General features: G+C 40.6%; 1 protein-coding gene across 11 annotated transcripts in view; it reads right to left on the bottom strand.

The window, feature by feature from the left end:
* DPF3 (double PHD fingers 3) overlaps positions 1-23623 on the bottom strand; it is a 166814-nt gene that overhangs the window by 59845 nt on the left and 83346 nt on the right. For 6 of the 11 annotated variants that reach the window (XR_010440399.1, XM_064713766.1, XM_064713767.1 and 3 more), the window contains exons 4-7: positions 11277-11404; positions 7427-7522; positions 6353-6391; positions 2694-2772 (exon numbers count right to left, since the gene is read on the bottom strand). Coding sequence is in view for 9 of the 11 variants with exons in the window: in XM_064713766.1 (XP_064569836.1) it covers positions 2694-2772; positions 6353-6391; positions 7427-7522; positions 11277-11404 (342 nt within the window). In the remaining 2 variants the exon portion in view is untranslated. Of the gene's footprint in view, positions 1-2347; positions 2390-2693; positions 2773-6352; positions 6392-7426; positions 7523-11276; positions 11405-23623 lie in introns of all 11 variants that reach the window. The other 5 variants (XR_010440400.1, XM_064713768.1, XM_064713773.1 and 2 more) reach the window with 2 other exon arrangements.

A 23623-nucleotide genomic window follows, 5' to 3' on the forward strand; every position in this document is an offset into this window, starting at 1 on the left:
ATATTTTGAGCTTTGAAAACCTTTATCACATAGAAATTGCATGTTTCCAGCCAGCTTTAATATTGGGACCAAGTTGAATACTGATGTAGGCCTGAATGCCTCTTACAGAAAAAGTCAGGTCTTTTCAGAGGTAGCATTGCTATTTTCCAGCACAAGGGGCAGTGCCACTGGGCATCACACTTGCATCATCTTACCAATACACTGTCTCATTGTTTTCTAAAACCCTTTTATAACTGATGAGATCTGTTGATTTATTCTTGTTTACCATAAATATGAATGTGTAAATATGTCAAAAGGGCAAAGTAGTTTTTGACCACAAATCATTTTTTGTGCCCCATGTAGTTTATAAGAAAATGAATTTGGTTTAGCTGTGTTTATGCTTTCTTCTCTCTGGTCATTTTCAAAACTCGAATATCAGTGTACTTGCAGAAAAAGCAACCTGGAGGCAAATTAAATAAACTACAGAAGAAGCAAACTGTTGGCCCATTAAGCTAATTATTTGTACCCATAATGCAATTGAGGGAATAATGCTTTTCTAAACAGGAAACATATACACTGTTTCACCTGCATGTTTCCATGTAAAACAAACTTATCTGCCCACAACATCTGCACAAGGAGTACTGCAAACCAATTCCTAAACTACCACAATTAGATTGAGCTTTATCTATAAAAATATTCATCAAATCATTTCAAAGAAAAAATTAATCCAAGAAATCCACCTAAGCAGGATAATAGGCCAGTTACTCATAATTAATGGCATGTCATGTTTGTATAGAAATTTAACATGGGCAGGATATTCTTCAGGATGATGACATTACAACTGGGACAGTTCTTCCCTTCTTCTCTGAACTCAGATAAAAGAGTTCTGCTGTCATATAACCCTTTTATCAGCTATCTACAATGGAAAAGGAGAAGTCACTGTGCAAAATCTGGAGTCCAAAATTCCTTATGACTCACCTGTAACTGTAAGTTTCCTAAAAGTGAAAGGTGTCAGCCAAATGAAATAGGAAACATTTCCAACATTAAAGATGAGATTTATGCTCCAAAATGTAAGCCAAGGCAAATTCTGTCAATGCAACAATTTATGAGAGTCTTGACTTCAGGCCAGATTTCTGCTGCCTGCTTTGATATCTTCTATGTTTAATCTACTCTGTGCAAATCACTACTATGCATGTTGGGAGTTCTCGGTAAAATCCAAAAGCAGTGCAAGATCAGACAATATAGAGTCATCATGTTCCAAATTACTACCACTGACAAGTGTCCTTGGATTTAGAAGGATGTTCCAGAAAAGAGATAAAGAAAGATATGCATATACTGCATATACCACCAGCAAAGGAAACCTGTGGATTTCAACAAGATACATCTTGGGCTCTCACAGAAGTCTTAGAAGACACATTTTAGTTCTTCCAGTGCACTAGGACTGCTATTTAACCATAGCATAGGTCTTCTGACTCTTCAGAACTTTAAGGGCTCTTCCTCCTTGACTATGTTTTTATCATCTGTCATGTTCCCCTCATATGCAAGTCTTCGGTTTCTGGGCACATACAGTTACCTGGTCTCACCATACAAGAATATGATTTCACATGGAATATAGTTCTTATTCACCATGCAAACTCCTTATTTCCTCACGTTTTTAAAAATCAGCAGAAAATCCCTCCAAAGATTGACACAGCAAGAGTTATTATTTTAAGGTTGGTAATGTTGCAATATAGGCAAAAAGGGGGTTCTAGTTGTCCTCAAAACCAGCTGGTTTGGACAACAGAAGTGAAGATTTGCTATCCTCCTACTTCTAATGCCTTTTTTTAGGTTATTGTCTTACAGGCTAGAAGGCACCTGGTAGCACAAATTACAATTGGATGTACATTCTAGAATAAGCCTTAAGATGGGATATCTCAAAATGATGTGGGTAAGATAAGTGACCTTCACAGAAACAAAGCAAAAAAAGAATATCAAAAGAAGAAGGAAGGCATCAAGGACTAGAGTATAAAAAAAAAACCTCAAACAATTGCATAACAAATACTAGACTCCTCACTCATACTGCGACTCTGGTACCCTCCTTCAGTGTTGATGCTGGACTCTAGTATAATTTTTCCATTCAGACAATGCCTTGCTTCACCTGAAGTCCAACTGCAAGGTACCAAACAGCAGGACTGTATTCAAAGGGAATATGTATCAAAACAAAGCATTTGAGATGTTATTTGTTTCTTAGAAGGGCTCAGCTTTTGATGATGCCACAAGACATCTGGTGAGGGATAAGACCTTCAGAATTTAGCCCAGTGAGATTTTAAAAGGACTGAAGGGAAGAGAATCACCAAATATATCAAGAGACACAACAAGGGTGAAGTACCTTTGTCGGAGATTTTTGAGTTATGCTTTTGTTTGTAACTATCTGAAACAGAGAAAGAAATAGAGGGTGAAACTTACATGGGGGAAAAGAAGACAAAAGGCAGAGAAGCCAGAAAGAGAGAAAGAAAAGATAAGAGATGATTTATTAAAGGGCAACGGAAAGTGGAGTCTTGCCGAGAACTTAATTTTATTTCCTTCATGCAAAAACACCAAGAGCATCAGCAGCAGGTGGCAAACATGCAAGTCAGAGAGCAGCAGAATATTTTGCTGTAATATATGAAGCCCTGAGTGCACTGAGCTGGTAGGACCAGGCTGGAAGCAGACTAAGCTGTCTGGTTGCTACTTACTGTCACAAACATAGGGTTTGTCATGATCATCCTGGGAGGCAGCATCATTCCGTCTCCTGCCCCCTCCAGATCCCCGAGCCTGCAAGGACAAGAGGAATGTTAGCATTATTCCATCACCAGGTCTCCTTGCACCCCACACCCTCCTATGAAAGATGTGCAGTATAAACTAAACAAATCCTCAGCTTCCATACAGGTTTCTCAAAGTGGTCATGACCCTCCATCTCCTAAGATGTGCTCTATGTTAATGGACCTTGTAAAGCAATGGAGATCCTCTCCAGAGATGGCTCATACTGTTCATCCGCAGCAGTAGGTCACTGCCAGCACATATTCAGTCAAGTATCATCACACATTCATTTCTGAAGATGTTCAAATACCTCGCTGAACTGAATATGAACGAATGAATAGATGAACAGGTGTTGAAGAATATACACAAACATTAAATCAGCCAGAAAACAGGCCCCAAATAAAAGAGAGGTCAAATTATTTCCTTCACTATTTTCAAAGGGGCATTGTTTGTGTTGCTATGTTTTGTTTTCTAGCTGAAAAGCAGTGTGTTGAAATGGTCTTCTGGGACAAAGATACTGTGGCTAATTATAAAATGGAGCTTTGGTCAGTTAGTGGAAAAGATTAGATAATGTGGCTACCTGCAATAATAGAAATTACCCAGAAATGTCTCTGCAGTTCCGTGTTCCTAAAATGGACCAAACTGGCAGCTATAGAAACTGAAAAACTTTGTTTCTCCACAGCACAGACTGCTCTGTCTTGAGCTCCAGGGGTGAGAGTGGAATTCGGCATCAAAACTACTCAGTCCTGACCCTTCTCAGCTGAGATGCCAACAAGAAAACAGCTCATATCTGCCCAATGCTGAAGTTGTGATGTGAAACTGGGAACTGAGCCAAGGCCTTCAATTCTTTCATGTTCACTAATGTGCAGTCTGTAAATGACAATCATTTTAGACTTGATCTTTGTTTGAGGAAGTGATCACAGGTGGATGGCTAAATAGTTCTTTATTAATTCTCCTTACTACTCTATTCCTGGAAAAAAATGACAGAATTGCTTCTGCTGCTCCTCTTATTAAGCTGTTCATATTTCTCACTCTAGACAAGGCCACCTGACTCAAATCCTGCAAGCCTTTTCATGTGAAAATAAGAAAAGGACAGAGCTTTGTTAGGTAAAGCTGAAGAAGGTGTAGAAATTCTGAGAATATTCGCACCCAGCCATAAAGGGGCCATAGAAACTTTTTCTCTCTTCTATGAGCTTGGAACAGAACTAGCACTATTAGAATTGTGTTCCACTGGATATTTAAAGAGAAGTAATAAGGAACAGTTTTACACTGGCTGGACAAAGTCTGTTAAAACAGGGATTTATAAAAACTTCACATGTTATTTCCCTGGGATTGCTCAGATCTAACTCTTAACACAGTCCCAAAGGAGAGACATGGATTTGCAGCTATCTGGATGGGGTAAATACTACTATGTATGACAAGGATAACTCTGCCTTCTGCAAAGACATCTGAGCAGTCCAGCACACATGTGCAGACCAAGATCTGTAAGGATGAACTGAAAAGCACTTTCACCCTAGAAATGGCCTCAGCAACAATTGTTTGGTAGAAGCTTCTTTACTGACTGTATCATATAAAATCATCTTACAAGTCTGCACTATTTTCTTTCTGACTGCCAGCTCTTTAAACCCCCTTTGGGCAATGAAATCAATCCCAGGCTAGTTATTTTCTTCCCTTACTGCTGCTAAATGTGCTGCAAGCTGAATTTCAGTCCATGGCAGCTCCTCCACAACTCAACTCATCAGGGAATCTTCACATAGACAAGTGATTGGCCCTTATAAATATTTCTGCTGGTACCCAGATTAGGATCCAATTTCCCCATTTTACCAGCTGCATTGTTTTTTCAGGGCTATGAAAAAGATGTAAAGTCTTATATTTGTCACTAGTCAGTGGCTCTGACTCTATTCACACTCTGAGAACATACCTGTTGAGTAAGAAGGTAATATTTTACATAGGTACATTTCAGAATATGATACTAATTTAGGGTTTGTTGCTCAGAATTTTGCTTGTCTTACAGTCAGCTGTTCCCTTTCAAACTGTTCTCTACAGAAATGCAGGGGTACAGCATTCGTGGCATGACCACGTGTCAGATACACTTTTTCATGCAATGAACAAAGAGGGGGAAATTTTTCAAGTCAATGACTTTCAATGGGACTTGGGTTGCTAAATGTGCTTGGTGCCTTTGAAATTGTCCCACGGGATATCCGGCTGATGAGCAGACAGTCTGTGCAGGTGCATCTGCGTACATCTCATATCTCCTAGAAAACCACTCTGCCAGCTCCTACCACATTGCCCCTGTCCAGCAAAAACACTAAAACTCTCTTTCTGTAGATCTACCTCTTCAGCCTTCAGTGTCCTTCCTATGCCCCCATGATTTCATGGGCTGGCCTTGAGGGGACAGGAAACCAAGCAGCTGCCCCAGAGGCACTGAACTGAATGCCCCCTGCTTGCTGTCTGTGCTCCAGGCTGTTGAATTCAGTCATCCACAGCTGCCTTTATTCTCCTGACAGGATGCAGCAAAGACTACAAGACTTGACGTGTGCGGCCTGGACCCATGGCCCAGCAGCCTTGAAGCAGCCAGAGAGAGTAGCCAAAAAGACAGATGGAGAGTCCAGAATTAAAAATAAAGTCATGCTGTAGGGAAAGGAAGGGGCATGTGCAATTTGGAAAGCCCAGAGCAGTAATTCCATTGCATTAATCCTGCATATATGCTGTTAGTCCTTCTCACTCCTCTGAATCCCCAAAGGTCAAACTCCACAGGATCTTGTTTCCTATGCATGTCCTTCCCCTCTTCTGCCCTCTAAAACTACCCTAACCAAGTCCTTTCCAGAAACAAAGAGCAGCCCAGGTTTCATGTTGCCTAATTTTCAATCCTTAGCCTTAATTCCCTATACTGAGTCAGGCTAGAAAAGGGCTGCCTTTAGGAAACTGGCAAAGCTCTTGTGACCAGATGCAATTCAGGCTTATCAGTTTTCAACAGCTAGATAACCTGGCCACAATTCTGAAATTCTAATTTCTACTACATTTTGCTTTGGTTATTGATGCCATCAAATAAAACTAAACATTGCTTGAAGTATGTGGCATTATTCAGACTTCTCTTTTTTGCACTGAAAGAAACCAGGCACTAGCAGAGCAGGAGTTAGTTGCAAGAAAAAAGCAAGCAATCCTGCTGCTTCTGTACTTAATAGGGGGCAAGTTCTAGGGCAGAAAATAAAATATAAATGCATGCTTCAGAATGAATGGGACATCTAGTACCCTCCAACTCCTTTCCTTACAGTACCACAGAAAAAATTCTGGAACATTTTCCTGAACAGGGAAGCAAAATCTTGCATGTAACACTAACTTCAGGACTTTGTTTGTACTGGTCTGGGACACATGAATACACCAAATCCCATTCTCCTGAGCAGTATATTTCTTCTAGCTCTTTGCTCCCTTTCACTCACCCTATCCAGCATGTGCAATTTACATGAGAGCAACTTATTAGAAAAGAGTTGTTAGCCTGGAATATTAGTTGATTGCTACAGTCAAGCTTATGTGCACGTATTGATTCTATCTCCTGGTTTTGGTTACTGGTTCATACAAATCTTCTGAAACTTACATTTTTCTGGAAAATTTTTTTCCAGGTGGGGGTCTTTGGCTAAGAAAGAAAGAAAGAAAGAAACTGGTTCAGGTGATTTTGAGAATAAGGAAGATGATATATATACTTATCCAATTATTAAAGTGCTTTGATCTTATATTAAAGGACTTAAGCTCCAAAATAAAGAGGAGCAGAAAACTGAAACAACACAACAACCAAAGAGGAAACCAAAAGAGAGGGTCTGATGCATAAGTACATTGCAAGTATTCAATGTGGTTTCATGTCTCTTATTAAAAAACTATTATATTCTGCTCATTTGGCCTAAAATGTGGCCCACCTTGCTTGACTTCTACAAACAAATCAAAAGGTACATCTAGAGCTCCTGCACCCCTGCAGCATCCACTGGAGCCAAAGAGAGATGAAAATGCTCAAAACTTCCGAGATTTGTGTTCACATTTATTTAGATGCCTAGCTTACAGGCCCACAATTGAAAATGTTGATTCCAAGTTTAAAATGTTGGCCTCGTTATTTAACTGGTACCCTGATGAATTGTGAAGACATCTTAGGTAAGAGAAGGGACAGAGTCCCCTAAGGATAAAATATTGCCCTTTTCAAGCAAATGGAAGATTTGCCATGGGCTCAAGAGAGCCAGTGTCAACCACAAAATGCTACCCCAGAGAAAGTTGCAAAACTTATTAACACAGTTCAAGTTACTTTTATTAATACTTTTTTGGCTGTCATAACTGAATTTGCTGCTTTTCTGTAATTAGTAAAGGTTTTTTTAAGGAGAATTGTAATAGCAGGATGTCATAATAGTTCTTACAGTTTACATTACAATTGTAAATACAACACTAAAATAAATCTCCCCCAAATTTTTACTCTCAAAATAGTCCTTTTCTTTCGCAGCCGTTCACAAAAGTAAACCGAAAAAATATAAAAAATCTATTACATATGACTGAAAATTACCTATAGTGTTATCACTATCAGATATTCATGGATAAATACTTTGCATACATAATACACATGAGAAATATACACTATATCTCTGCAGAGGTTTGCTTCCCTCCTTTCCATTCCAATAAACTCTCCACTTACCCGTCCTCTAGGCCTGTTCTTTCGTTTTGGAATATCTTCTTCCAAGTCTTCTTCCTCGTTCACTTCGTCTGCATTTTCATCATTTTCTAAAACCCTCTGTGGTTGAACAACAAACAGGAATGGTTAGAAGAAAAAAGGAGGACACATAAAACCAACTGCTACTCTTTACCACAGTGACTATGGGTTATCACAGTTGATATAAAGCCAAATCAGATCGCAGTACCTCTGCTTCTCTCTACCAAAGCAAAATTTTCACTCTTTTCCACCCTAAGATCTCCAGGGAATTCCTACTAAAAAACTACTACTGATATCAGTCAACTATGATAAAAAGGTTCCTAAGAACAAATACTAGAAGCACTGAGTACCAATATTCCAAGACAACACAAATATTAGTATGCATAACTGCAGGCCCTGTCTGGGAATTTGTTTGCCTGGGTTTTTTATTTTCATTTGTTGCAATTTAAATTATTTTGTTTTCTTCTAATTGTGAGAGTGCACTTCAGGAATACAAAACCAGTGGTTTTCTCCTTGGTAGCTCACAATCTTCTCTCTTGAGCAAAAATAGAGAAAATTCCTCCATATATTCCAGAATGGATCTAAAAAGCCATGTTTTGTAGGGCTTGCACCACAGGTACAACTCTAATCTGGAAGCAGAAAGTTTGTTGAATGAGGATGCTGAGGAATTAGAGCTCACAAGACTGTGAGATGCCTGGTCCAGGCAATTTCAATCTTTTAATTTGATCTTTTGAAATGTAACTTCTACAGAACCAAACACAGGCTGGCTGTCCTGCATGAAAACATGTACAAGTCAGATGTCACATGGAAAAAGGCCAGACAAATCACCACAACACTGATGTGGGAAGAAGTCCCATTGAAATTCCCTCAACCTTTGGCATGTCTGCTAGAAATACAGAAATTGGCCCCAGCCACTCCTACCATTTATGGTGCTGTGCCATTTTGCAAGGGACTAATCTGGAATCACTAACTTACCTTTGCCATGCTAACATTCATTTAAATTACAGCCACAATGCAGAGTCAAATAGTGACATCAAAGTGATAGGAATGTTCTTCATTCTTACTGTATTTGTCCCTTCTCTCTAATTTCTACTTAAAAGCTATTTGAGAGCCAGCACATGGGGAACAGGAGAAAATCATTCTCTTTCTTTCTTTCTCTCTTTTCCACATACCTCAAGCACCAAATTCTGAATTTGTGGGAAAGAATACAACAGAAATTTCAACTTTCAAAACGTCTGTATTTAGAAGGTCAGTTACAAAAGTTTATTCTTACTTTATCAACTTAATTTCTAAGACTAATACTGGCCAGTGCATTTCAAACAAGTTGTTTGGATCAAGTGTTTTGCTTCTTCTATTTTTGAATATCAGGAGGCTGTTAATGAGCTCTGACCATCATGAACTACAATTTCACATAATACTGGAGGTGCTAAATACTAGAGGGTGTAAAAGTTAAACAGGTTCCAATTCTGCATACATTAATTGAATTCATCTTAGGACTGAAGTGCTTGAAAAATGTACATGAGGAGACTTTAAGAATGTAGGTAAGAAAACAGGCAAACTTAGTGATGTGAGTTTGTATTTTTCCATTTCTTCATATCTTAAAGTATCTCAAAAAAATCCCCAACAAAACAGGGGCAACCACATCATATGTGGGAGGGAAAGAAGCTAATTTACAACAATCATACTACACAACAGTTAAGTGAAATATTACAAACCACTTTCTTCCTGTAAAATTGAAGCATCAATTTAGGAAAGAGATAATATGTAACCAAGTGTGAATTTGGTGACAATGCCAGAGTAATTACTTTAATCCTTGATAGAAGGGGCATAACCTTTCTGCTTCATGGTCAGAAGGCTGCTCTAACTCTTCTCAAACTCTAATTCTTCTCCATCAACCAATGGAGATACACATTCAATACCAATTTGCTGCAGGGTAAAATTCTCAATCATGTTACATACCAGCTGTACTGCAGGTTCCAATACTTGTATCTATTTAGCAGGGGGAACCCTTATATGTTTTAGCAGAGTAACTTTTCTTTTCCTATTATGTCTTTCTAAAAGTTTCCCAGCCCTAGGTAATTTGGTGCAGCCAAGCACCAAGTCGTCTTCTCCTGACAGACCTGTGAATTTGGGAGGGTGGCAAGTGGCTGGGTCTCAGGTGGGAATTACAATGATGTCTATCCCACCTGCTCACTCTCACCACCATTGAGGCTGGGCCCTTTAGAGTTACAGCACAGACAAGTACACAAAGGAACAAAGGAGAGATTTGCGATCTCTTATTTGTCATACCGATGAAGGCACTGATTGTGATTTTCATCTGGTACAGTCTAGCTGCCAGGTGCCAAAGTACACACTGAAAGCTGCCTACTAGTGAAGGCTTTGGCAATCATTGTTCTACAGACTGAATCCAGATAAGCTATGCTAGCATAAAATAAAGCAGCAAGACATGACTTTTGCATCTGTTCTGATGAAACCAGCATCCAGTTGACAGGTCACAGCTACAGCAGTTTAGCTGAAAATCTGTTCTGTTTTTTTGCACTGTTCTGCAATGCCTGGATTTATGTCACTTCTACCATCTCTGAGGTCTCTTTTCTCAGACTGCTACTGGGGATCATTTGGGAGCTCAGATCACACAGCAACATTCAAAAGCACTTGCAATTTCACAAGGATGCTGCACCATGACTTCTTGTGACCTTGAAAGCAGGTAAAAACAGACCTTTGGTAAGAGCTCTCAGCTTCATAGACCCAGATATACTACTGAAGAAGCAAACACAGAGCAAGGCTCATGCCAAGCTTTTCCCCATTCCATGAGCATGGCATGCTTCCTCTTTGATGGTGCTCTTTTACCTGTGCAACTGGGAATGGGAGACCCAATTGTGCTGCCCTTACCTGTGCAAAATTTCTAACAAATAGAGCAGTAGGACTGGCCTCCAGGTAATACAGATCTGATGTTTATGTTTTTCTGTTTCATTTCGCATGGGACTGACCCCTCAAATTTTTTCTTCTTTTAGGTACAGATGCAACATTTTGTATCTCTCCCAAAATTACCAAATTTGACACAGTGCTAATAACTCTCACTAAAAATCCCTAAAAAGACTCACGACACAATGGTGTTTTAGCATCAGCAAAGATGTGCTGCTGTTGGACAGGCCCACTTTCCTAGTGATTTAAGATGTTTTAAAAGTGCCATATACAAGAACCCTTTATACTAGCTGAATTCCTTCTTTAACAAACCTACAATTGTGTTTTGGCTTTTAACTGTTGAAGGATTAAATTAAATCTTGACAATTTTTATAACCATAATGCATGTGAAAAGGCAATATTTCTCATACTGCATAACTAATAATAATTGAAATACTTAAGATTACATTTTTTTAGGATATTTGTTTTTCTTGAATACCTCCAGAAGGCCACATACTATTAAAAAAAAACAGGCAAGGCAATGACATGTTTTAATCTACAGCAGCTGTGAATCCATATTGAAATCCATGAAACTCACTTTAAATGTGAACCATTAAAATTCAGTTTATAGTTGGGATCCACCTCAGCTTCTCAGTTTTTTAATGTAATTATCTCATAGTGCTGCAAAATAAGTTCAAACACAGGACCTGTGCAGAACAGTTAAACAACAAAGATTCTTGTGACAAAAGAAGCGTGTGAGATACTGATATCATTTTGAGCATCACAGCATAGCACAAAGGTTTGATAACATTTTGGCAGTAGAATGACACAACAATCTACAGATACCCTGTTTTGCCACAGGACAAGAGACTCTTAGAGTTAGAGACAAACTGTAAAATCCAGTCTGATGTCAGGGCATGGGGCTCTCCCTTACCTGGATTTCTTGTATAGTGTCTTCCTCTTTAGTGTCTGTTTTTTTCTCTATTGCCTCTCCACGCAGCAAAGCTTCCAGAGTTGTACTTTCTGAGGTGAACCCATCTTTTTTCAGAGGCAGATCAACTTCTGAAAAACAAAACACACTCACTGTGTGTCTCCCCCAAAGGGCTAACAAGAAGAAGGACAGAGTTGTCAAGCAGATGATGAACAGACTTTCAAACTTGTTTCTATCTGAAAAGGAAGATCTTCAAGTTCATTTAACCACTAAGAAACTCCATTTATGATTAATTTCTATCCTATTGAAAACCTGATATATTTTCATTTTCTGTGCTTGTTTACAGGAAAAAAAGGCTGGATATACTTTGTCAGAAGGAAATAAATGGGGGGAAAATCCTTCTTCTTTGTGTAAACTCCCTATGCTTTAAATAAAGAACAAAACCCCAACTTTTTAAGATACTGAAATTACAAATATGAAGAATCTGATCTCCTGAAGAAGAAAAGTATTTTAATGCAATTTAGCATCTGGCACAGTTTATATAGCACAGCTTCAATCCTGATTCTTCTACACCAGGGCATGTTCCACATGTGGGAAAACAGAAAGTGTGGGGGGCAATGATGAGACCTTACTTCGAAAAATAAAGAGATGTGTCTTGAATCTCCCTGCAATATTGACTAGATAAAATCCCTGGTTGCCTCTAGCTGGCAGTACCAGAAAGAAACCCAGTTATGAGTGCAGAATCTTGCTCATAAAATGGGACAACACCCAGTCACTGCAGGAAGAGCCACAGGCTGGCTTGGAAACAGTCTGGGGACAGAGTTCCAAAGACACTGGATTTATGAGGAAGTTTGATGCAACTTGCTGGAGAAGTGAAGGAGCAGAGCCTTATTCCCCTTTCAAATGCTGCCACTAGATTATGAGGCAATGCAGCAGACAGGCAAATACAGCATGTTAACTTTAGCAAGATAATAAAATATACCTGGGAAATAATCCAGTTTTCCTTGTACATACTAGCCTCTACCCCACTCATACAGGGGCTCATTTTGAGCCTGTCAGGGATATATCCTGCACATGTCTTTACCTGACACTGCCAGGCATGGATTTCTAAAGTACTCCCTCCCTTCTAAAATGAATTCCTTTCTCTAGACCGATATATTTACAAGCAATAATGTACAAGAACGATGCTTACAAATCAGCATCTGGTGTCCTTAATTCACTGTTCTGTCTGCTTATGCTTTAAGAACTGTGTTTTGTTCTGCCTGAAACTCCCTGCCTTTCTATCACAATGAGCTGTAAATTCTGCAGGGCAGAAATTCATGTGTTTTTAAAGTCTCAAATCACTCCTGCAAACCAAATAATGAATGAGCACTTCCACCTGGGACAGTAACATATAATCTGTTTCTTGGGGGCAGTTGCATACCAGGAATATGTTTGTTCTATATATGAAAAACTTTCAGTTATCAAATGATTCAGCGTCCCTGATCTGTACTTCCACAATGTACTTCCTCCAGTCTTCTGAAGTGGGAGAGCATTGCTCAGCCAATAACCACAGAAAATCCAGTAGAAATTCCAGAAAAAGCTATTCTATTCAGGGAGGGAAAGGCTGGGTACAAACCATGCAGAAAACCCAAACCACTGGGATTTTAAAGGAAACTCCCAGGACAACCCACACAATGGGATGGGGTCAACTGTGAATTGATCCCCCTTCTCATCACAAGGAGCTCTATTCAATCAGGCCTCTGTTTTCAGCATTAAGCTCTGCATACGTATCCCATTATGGCCCCTTCCCCAACTTCTCCCTTGCTTGAACTATAAAAAAGACAGAAAGTCAAAAGAGAATCATGCAGATTGAATTTCCCTGTATGAATGCCTAGTACCTCCCTCTGGATCCAGACATTTCAATAGAAAGAAGAGATTTTTATGTGATTTATGTGCAAATCCCAATGCTTGAATCTGAAGTCACTGAGGAACCTCCATAATCATCTCTGGATGTGGGCTTGGCTTGGGTTCAAAGTCCTGTGCTTGGGTGCAAAAGGGCATTTGCTCTGTATTTAGAACCTTGAGGGACTGCAAACCCCAAGGGGTCATCATACATTCAGCAAGCAAAGAAGCTTCAAGCAAGCTCAAGGGCCTTGGAAACAAACATGTCCTCACTGTGACAAGCTCTGCCTGTCTCTGGATACCAATACATTCAGCAAATGAATGTGTTAGAAAAGGAAATGAGCAAGGAAAGGCTGAGGGATAAGTGGAACATATATGAAGGTGGAACTACTCTCCATTTATTCCAGAGATATCAAAAACAAAGTTTGAAAAGAGGGAAAGGTAGGTTTTAAGATCAAAACAGGCAGCTGTCTTTAATAGGCATGGTTGTTCTGTGTGGCACTGCTACTTCCCAATAACTCCAGGAGAACTTTTCATCCAAAACTCTCAGAGCATTTTCTAATTACTAAATTTAACATCCTACTGACAAGGCGTTGTAAGGTAATATTTTTATTCACAGTTGATGGGGAGACTGAATCACCAAGAAGTTAAGTTAGTGAGCTGGGCATCCAGGGAAAATAAACTCGGTGTCTGCCTCCCATTTTCCCCCTAAGCTGACTGCCATTCAACTCCTTCATTTTCTTCTCCACTGGTAGCTTCTATGAACACATTTTAATTCCTAAATAGCTCTAGAAAGTGGGAAAAAGCAGACACTATCTTATCTGGAATGTAAAGTCTACAGCATAAAAACCTTCAGAGGTCCAAAGACAATCCCTCATAATGAATTCAGTCTTTAATAAATCCGATCCTTCCTGAAGATGGTTAGTCTGTAAAGGGTACAGTAATGAAGACAGGAAATTATGTTTCCAAACCTGTTTTTGAATCCCCACAGATGAAAATCCTCTAAAATCGAAAAGATAGTTCAGTTAACCTACAGAAATAGTTAAACACTACCAGGGATCAATTAATTAATTTCATTAAACCCCTTATTTTCTCTTAGCTATTTAACAAGCCATGATTTTCCCAGGTGGGGTCTGTTCCACTCATTGTCCTGCTTATGAAGGTACCAGCCAGTGCCTGAAGCTTCAAACAAGGCCAGAGGGAGACTCTTCTGGGCTTAAGAAATTAAACTGTGGCCCTGTGCTTGCCTCTACTCTGATATTGCTCATGCCACACTATGCAGTCACTTCACAAGTTACTGTAGAAGCTGTGAACATCTGCCATGAGAGAAATGATAAAGAACTTACCCACCCTAATGCTGTGTTTCATCCTGAGAGATAAATGCAGTATCTCTTCCAGTTATCCTAAATCTGGCCCTTCTGAGAATACACAGAATAGCCCAGCCTTTTCTGAATTTTGATACTCTTTTACCTCAATGTTTTCCCACCTGATAGAGTCCAACAGTTTAACTATTTTTGAAAGGAGTGCTTCACTTTATCTGTTGCCCGCTCCCCTTGCTCTTACTGGGGAAAATAGAAGTTCTTGACAAATTTTTTTGTAGTTTCTTTTAATTCCTCTCCTTTCAAGGATAAAGAGTCACAATCTTTTCTGTTACTCAGCTGTGGGAAGTTTTCCATATGCTCCTGACAAACCTCTCTGAACTTTCCCTCGTTATACACCAGTCTTCCCAAGATACTACACCTGGCATTTTCAGATGAAACCACATCCCCCATTTAAACAAATGAATTATGGTATTGTTTAGATTGCTCCTCAGACTGTGTCTTTCAATGGCCAAGTTATTTATTAAGCAGAACAATAAGGAATCTTGTAATGGGGACAAGAACTTCCCATAAGGAATACATTCCAACACTGAGGTACATATTATAATGCCCATCCCGCTGCCCACTCCCCAAGCATATGGACACCTCCCCAGAGTGCTCTGCACAGACCTTCCCGGCCATGATTGCTCTCAATAACTTCATAGTATCTGCAAATCTTTGAGCTGACAAGGCATTCCCACTCTGCAGCTTGTTCATTACTGTATCACACAGCACAGGACCAAGCACTTAAACTTGATGCACCAGCTGTAAGCCCTTATCTACAATGAAAGTTCTTTCTTCCATTGTCTTTTATTTCAAAAGTTTTGATCCAAGACAGTTCTCAATTTCTCTTTGGAGACATAACAAAGTTCTTCAGAATATTTAAGAGAATTGTCAACCCCCCCACCTATTACTTTTTACTAATCATGTAAAGAATTTTGAGAAAGTAGTGAGACATGCTTTTCTTTGGAAGGAAAATTGTAGTTTGTTAGAACCACCTATATCATCATTTCCCAGGTGCTTTATTGCTTATATGTAATTACTGTTTCAATCCATTTCTCAGATGTTCATGTAGAATTTATGTGTCTTTAAATCTTTGAATCACATCCAAATCCTTTTTAAATATAGGTAATAGCATTTGCTACCCACTAATTGTTCTACAATCATTGTAACTTCTAGTTTGTATCACAAGCTCTTCTTCAAACATTACAATTTCAGAGAACATAATCTTTATTACAAGTAATAACTACCAGTAAAGTCATAATTAAAAGATTACTCTTTAATATGAAAATTTTAAGAAGGTTTGGAGATAAATTTCCTTCTGATTAGTACCATAAATACAATAGCACATGGTTAATATAGCAGAAACAAGAAGTAGTAAGAACTATACAAAATGGAAATGCCAAATCAACAAAAGTCATCAATGAAAAATAAAATGTTATTTAAGAATTCTTCCTGTCTTAGTAAACCATCATGTTCTTGGTGCCACAGCTAAATATTGTGCATATATTATAATTCAAATGTGTGTGTGTGCATATAATTATAATTTATGTTTCTTAACTTGGCAGAGTCCCTTTCATAGAGATTAAATTAACGTGGTTATTTCTGCTTACCAGCTCAGTGCAGCAACCTCTCTGTTTATTAAGGTCCTGAGATTGCAGTGGTAGAATCTGAACAAGCATCCATGCCAGTATCATTCCTGTATCTGTTTTCTATTGAACTGCTGCCTCCAAAAGAAGCACATTTTCACAAATCCCACAAAATGGTGGGATTTTTCAAGTTTCAATCTGCCAAAATAGCAAAATAGCTGCAAATTCCTGTCCTTAAATAAGCTATATTTGGTTTACAACGCATTGAGAGCTAAGCAACTTTTCAATGTCTCTTTGAAACATAAATTAAAAACAATCATCCCTTTTTCTATACAGTGCAATGTATTTGTTTTACAGTGGATCATTTCCATCTCCACAGTAGCAGCTGCCACCCAAACCATCATCTCTGTGCACTCGTAAGCAGCTCCATTTCCAGTTCTAATTGGGAACAGAGATACTCATTGGGTGAGTTCCAGCATGATCTATCACGCCAGAGACAGCTACTATGCAAACCAAAGCAATCCGGCTTCCAAAAACCCTCTTAGACAAACACTGACTTTGCACATAGATTCTTGCGTTTTTGTTTCTTGGTGCCATTCTTTTGGAACATAAAAAGTGTCAGAGGAAACTATACATTACGAGTCCATGAAGCGTTGTTTAGGATGGATAAATCCAAGGATATTACCTTAATAACCACTACCTCTTTAAAATCATATAGGTGGTCTAAAAAAGCCACCTAATTCACAGTAAACAGAACTACTGCTGAGTGAATGCAGCCTCTAAGCTCATTAAGAGGATGTGGCAGGATGTGTCTGAAAGTGCAGTGCAGTGGCTCAGCAAGCAATTAAATCCCATGACAGTTTAAAATGAGAATCCATCAGTGTCACAAGAGTGTGAAGCCTCAGCATCTCTGCTGTTCCCACCCCCAGCGTTTTATTTATTATGGCGTATTGGGAACATGGGAAGTCAAAAAGATTATAATGAAATATGCCATATAAAAACCAGATTAAGCCTGCTCTTCTTTGGGGAAATATGCAGAGAGAGAAGCTGTCTGTTAGCTGTCGAGTTTGCAAAAGATACCATCTTTTGGGATGGTGCTCTCTGCCAGCAGACAGAGTGCCCCAGGGGAAATGGTGGTGAAAAACCCAGACAAGCAGCATCCATCCATCCATCATACGCTCATCTCCACATCTCCAAGGCACAAATATAACGGTAGAGTGCAAAGGGTGGGGGCAGGGGGATGGAATCCCTTAAGAAAGAATGAGGAGACAATGCCTTATGTGAATAGCTGCATTCTGTAGCTTTTCTGTGCAGGCACGGCCAGACTCTCCTTAGCTTGTTTGTTTGCTTGTTGTGTCCATGGCCAGTACAGTGACTGCTAGCATCCTTGGAACTGATATATTCACAGCAGAGACCAGAACCAGGCATACTAAAGGCAGGGCTCTGCCCCTGCCAGCACAGCACAGCACAGCCCAGCCCTTCACTCCTGCAGATCCAGATCTCCAAAACCCTTCTTTCACTACACCACATCCTGCTATCCCAGGGGCAGATGCTTGTGTTATTGTACTATGATTTAATGCTGATCTTCCATGGCCCCTGATATCCCACCCTTTTCTCTCAACACTCCTGCAATTCAGCACCCATCTGCAGCAAACTTGTCACTGCCAGTTCTACATATACATGGTCCACAGAACCTCCTGTCAGCCCGGCCCTGGGCCTCCCCTGGGACAGATCACTGATAACACAGACTCTCACAATGAGTCCATAAAGCCAAACAAACGTCCCTAGAGAGTAGTAAACATCAAATTCACTTTATTTTTAATCCAAGCTGAAAAATAGCCACGCTGTACTAGAGATTGTAAGGCTACTCCAGTAATTATTTGTGTCTCCCACCAAACCCACTCTAAGCCTCATGTATATTATTGCACTCTCAAGGTAAACTGGGCTGTGGTGAGAACAAAAATCCAACCACTGACAATGATAAACTACTTCTAGAAGACCACTTGAAAATATTGGAGTATTTATTTCCACAGAAACAAAGCATTTTGAATGGGAAAAAGAGTTTAGAGGACTCTCTATCCCGTCAAGCCCTAACATTAATCTTAGCAGATGTTTGAAATTTTAGGCACTACTGAGGTTTGTTCTAGGGAGCACAAGAAGACTGGAAAATCCCAATGTCTCCCTAGAACCTCCTCATGGAAGGCTGCTAGTGTCGTGATGAGGGGGAGAGCAGAGGAGGGGGAGAAAGGGAAGACAGAGGAAGATCTTATGTGGATGGGACTGTACACTCTTTGAGCTTGAGCATAACTGCAGAAATATCAGAAGACAACTTTGAGTTTTAAGACTGGGATTCAATGGAAAGCTTCTATCAGCCCCTAGTTAAAATATGTCCCAAGAAGCTACAAGACAATAGGAGGGAGAAATAGGGCTGCTGAAAACTGCAGAGGCCCTTAAACATAAGGTTAGGCATTGTTTAGTTTAACCCACTATCAAAATATAGTCTTTATAAGCAGCTGTATTTCTCTGGCAGACTAGAATGCCTCTATAAAATCTCTCTCTCTCAAAGAAAAAAAAAAACAAAAACAAAAACAAAACAGCCCTCTTGTCAGTTGTCTCTTGGAAGTTTTCTGCAGATTTATTTCTCAGCACAGATATAAATCATTGTCACATATAATAAGCTGTACCTGCTTCTCAAAGACTGCCAAATTACAGTATCAGACTAAATGCTGGATCACGTAACTACCCTCAGGGCTGAAATCATCTCCATTCAGAAATATCTCCATTCAATAGCATTTTGCTAGCACTCACTTTTGTTCTGGTAACTCTTGCAATTTGTGTTCTAGATGGGCTTACACCTCACCACAACTTCTGCAGCAACACTGTAGGCACTATCAAGGGGCAGAGGCAAGATAACTGCTACAATTTAGAGAAAAATATTAAGTAAAAAAACCTATTCCTTTGGGCTTTGTGTCACCCTAACAGGGCTTCTGGTCTGTTGTGAGTAAAATAATAACTTGGGCTATCTATCTGTAAATGGGCATATAGAATCACTCACACACAGATGATGGGCATTTTGGCCCCTCCAAAGCACCAGAATTAAATAATTAACCAGACATTTATCACCAAACACCAGTCCCCCCTCCCCACGGGTGGGATAGTCATGCCCGCATTGCACACTCTGCAAAGGGTAACAGGGAATGGACCTCCACCTCAAGCAACTGCACTGGATGTGACAGAACTGAATAAAACACTTGTATTGCACACAAACTCATACATAAACCATGTGTGGAGCCAGCCATGCCAACCTTCCTGCAAATTCTGTGAGATTCTGCATAGCTTCTCGTCCTTATCGAGGACAGTGGAGGGGATACCTTTAGTAACAGATAAATCTCTGTAATGCAGTTATCTCTCAGCTGCAGTGCACAAGCATCCCAATTAATTCAGTCCAGGCCTAGCAGAGCCGGCACTAAGCCAGAGCTGATAAACCTGCCAGAGCCAATCTGAGTCCTGCAGGGATCCTTGGGAACGGCGCTGTGCGTTCTGCTGCTCTGTGCTGAGGGGGTTTGTGCTCAGCTCTGCCTGGCTCCGCATGAGGGGCAGCTCTGCTGGCAAGGCCTCTCTAACCCCCAGAGTTCTGGGCAGCTGGCAGAGCCCCCTGCTCACCCCCAGGCATCAGCAGGGCTGTGGCAGGGCTTATCAGAGCGCTCAGCCTGATGCCAGCTGTGCCGGCCCTGTGCTGCGTGGCCTCTGCAGAGCTGCCACGTGCGGGAGGGCAGCACAGCCCTGCCTGAGGCTCAGCCACCCCAGGCACACCTGGGGCCCTTCCCTGGCTCACTGACTACTGAACTGCACACACCAGTGGAGAACAGCAAGGCCACAGCAAAGTGGCAATGATTTGAGGATGGGAAAGGGAGCATCCACCTCAGATGCTGCCTTTGGCATCTCTGCTGTCCCACCAAGTGATGCTGAGCCAAATTCTAACAGAGGTACTCTGCTTTTCCATCATCTGTCAAATGGAGATAGTCTTCACCTATCCTCTGGGGTTTGGTAAGGCTTGTTTAATATTCATAGGCATTCAGGCATTCAAATGAAATGCACCAAAAATGCAAGGTGGTCTTACAGGCTCTCACAAAGACCGATTTGAACATATTTTCTTTCCAGACAAGAAAAACACTCAAAAAGTAGGACTATTTCCACAGATAGCAGATTTTAGTGGCCAATTCACAAATGCCAAAGGACAAAGATAATATTTACTCTATGTTAAGATACATCTGACAGATGAAGCTATATAAGTGAGAAATGTTATTATAAGAAGGAAGGCTTGTAATAGAAAAATGGCATGAGATGCTAGTAGGTAGCCTTTCAAAAACGGGAAAGAACAAAGCAAATTATTTCTGAGATGCTCAGATCTCTTACCACAAAAAGGCAAGCAATTTCAAGAGGCCTATAAAGGGTTTAGACAAAAAGGTGAACTCTAGAATTAATAACAGAATGGTAAACAGGAAGATTAATGGCACCAGGGAAAATGCAGATGGTGAAGCCCAGCCTGCAGGCTCAGCAAGCCTCTGAATAGGGAGGGGGGAAAAGGCAAGGTGTAAACAAGGTGACCTTCAAAGCCACGGGAATGCCTGCCAACAGGCCAGCCAGAGGGCATCCCGAGACACAGCTGTGCCATCTGGGGGAGGCAGTCTCATGACAACGGGAACAAGATTTGTCTTTTTCAGAATTTGCAGGGAGGCAATACGGGTAGTGGCAGAAAATATGACCATTCATTCAGAAGTGGCACAATTAAATGCACAGGTAGGAAAAGGACGCCTTCCGCTTTCTAAAGAATATACAAAAGAATTCCCTGAATATCCCCAGTCAGAAAGGTCTTGTGCCCACTTGTAAAGCCTGCTCATGCAAGGCTTGGGAAAGGAGAAACTGGTTTTCACCAAACAAATGTTTTCCTTGAGGGTTTATGCTTTAAGTTTATGGTAAGAAGGAAAAAAAAAAACCAACAAAAAAACCTCAGCACATACTGCAAAGCAGCTCTTTAAGCCCATGATGGTATAAATTTTCCCCATCTTGGCATAAGTCTGTTCACTCCAGATGGCACATTTGGGTTGAAAGCAGGTAAAGATTTCTCAGAGATCTTTATGTCCAGTATTTACAGAGTTCCATTGCTCTGCCTCAGTGCTTAGTTGGTCCTTCTGTATGCCTGGGAGATCTCAATTCTTTGCCTACAGTAAAAACTGGGAGAGAGAAATCTCCTACCGCAATTCTGCAGGGAAGCCTGGCTCTGTCAGGCCTGATGCTTAGATCATTGTGATCAACCAGGAAAATTAAAAGGTAAATGCAATCACACCTTTTTTTAAATGCATCAATCAAACACCACAGTGAGGCAGTGCTAAGGGGAACAATCCTATCTCTACATAAGCCTTCTACAGAATAAGCCAAACATGAGCTGTAATAATATCCAGAGGCAAGAATATTAGGGGAAAACAGAACAAAAAACAACATTACAGCTCACTGTGGAAAAAAAGCAGACCCTAGCAATGGGAGTCCAGCAGGTAGTGTATTCACACACCTTTTTTTCCTTTCAGCCTGGCTCCAAGTACATAAAATCTGAGCATTTCAGGCAAAAAGTGGCCCATCTGAGTTCAGTGCTGAAACCAGCTAATTCAGTGCTAGATGTGCAAACAGACATGTCTGAATGTGTTTTCTTCTGATGGGCTGCATACCAATGAAGATATTGCCATGACCTCTGGTTTCACAGTAGGAACTGCAGGTGCTGGAAGAGGTCAGGCAGCTCATGCAAAGCCTGCACAGCCCTGTGCTCTTACATCAAGAAGGCTTGACTCAAGTGAGCTTGACTGGCAGCAGGAGCTGCCGTTGTGGCTCTGGGCATCAGTACACACCTGTATCCAGAAAGTCCCATCATGTGGCTCTGTTGGTTGCTTTTTGAATAGAACAAGAATAGAGAGAGACAAAGTACTCATCTGAAAACATTAATATGGCAGTGAGGAAGGAATCAGAAAAAAAGGAAGAAAACCAGCAAGATGGAGGAAAAGTACTATATTCCTTCTCCCTGTCTGCTGCAGCTAACTAGGGCATGCCTGTTCTGAAAACTGCTATAGAAAAGTCTGAAAAATGGAATCTCTGGTTCTTGAATTATGTCTTTTCAATATCCCTCTCCTTTCTCCTCTCTGCTAACAGAGAAACACTGTAAACTCCCAGACCCTGAAAATATACATTTCCACACCTTACAAAATACAGTGAAAATAGATGATAATGGGGAAGAGAGAGAGAGAGAGCCATGCAAGGGGAAAACAAAGTGAAATAGAGAATAGCTGCTCTTCTCTCCTTTCCTTCTGCTCAGTTTTCATTTCCCTTTGTTCATCTAACACTGAGCCAAACTAAGCCAAAAGGAGCTGCCATGCTGGGCTTCAAGATTGATGGCTGCAGGCAGACTCCACAGTGAAGAGACGGATGACTGGTCATTTCCCGCGATGCACTGAAAAACATCCATCCTTGCAGCCATGCTGAGGCCATTTGTGCTCCTTTTGAAATGAGAGATAAACACAGGCAGCCAGGGGCACCTGACTGTCCTTCTCCCTCACAAGGACACAGCTCTAGTCCTCTGGGTTCCTTGAGAAGGTCGCTCTGTCCATCCCTGAACATCTGGCTGTGGGATTTGCTAAGTCTCTCTCTCCCCTGGCAATCATCCGTCTATTAGAGCACAGTGCAGGTTGGAAGAAAACGGTGAAGGGAGTGGCGTGACAACCTCATCAATCTACAGCTCCACGCTTGGCTATTTAGTGTTCTTTACACTATTCCTAAATGCAGGGGGGGTGGGGGGGACAGGATTGCACTGGTATGAAGGAAGGAATTGTGGAAATGGCAGTGTGGATTGGAGTAAGTCCTTATGACTATTAAAATGTTGTGCATGTACTAAAGCAGTAGGGAACTAATTAAGATTCAGGATTGAAAGGCAAAACAAAAAAGTTGGATATACTCTTGTTCCATCTGTAGCACTTGCTGAGAGTTCAGAGGAACTTGGGGCATCAACTTTAGCAGAGAGAGGTTAATTTTTTATTTTGCCCACTCAGATATTAACAGAAAGCTCCCTGGAAGAATATCCTGTAAGTATATTTATAGTGCCAGCCCTGGTATGGCAGCTTCAGAGCCACAAAGCACTTAATCCTGAGTCCTTTCTATTTAGTTAATAGTGTCTTTGTTGCTGATGCTGTCCTGGTCTATAGCACTGCTCACAGATACAGCCTCTGTGTTTCCAGTTCTCCTGCCGTGCTGCTACCTCACTTAAGCAATGAGCTTTACATGGCAGATGTATCCATAGCATCACTTACAAATTAGCATCACTGCAGAAATTCCTGTAACCACGAACCTCACTTTGTCAGAGTAGCACATATCTGTAACTGTGTCATTTACAGACATTGCACCAAGGAAATCATGAGAAGATAAAAGCATTCACCATCCCTCAAAAACACAAAGAAATGCTTCAAGTGTTCGTATGTAG

The sequence above is a fragment of the Zonotrichia leucophrys genome, chromosome 5 (genome assembly GCF_028769735.1).
Source record: "Zonotrichia leucophrys gambelii isolate GWCS_2022_RI chromosome 5, RI_Zleu_2.0, whole genome shotgun sequence".
NCBI classification, from domain to species: domain Eukaryota; kingdom Metazoa; phylum Chordata; class Aves; order Passeriformes; family Passerellidae; genus Zonotrichia; species Zonotrichia leucophrys.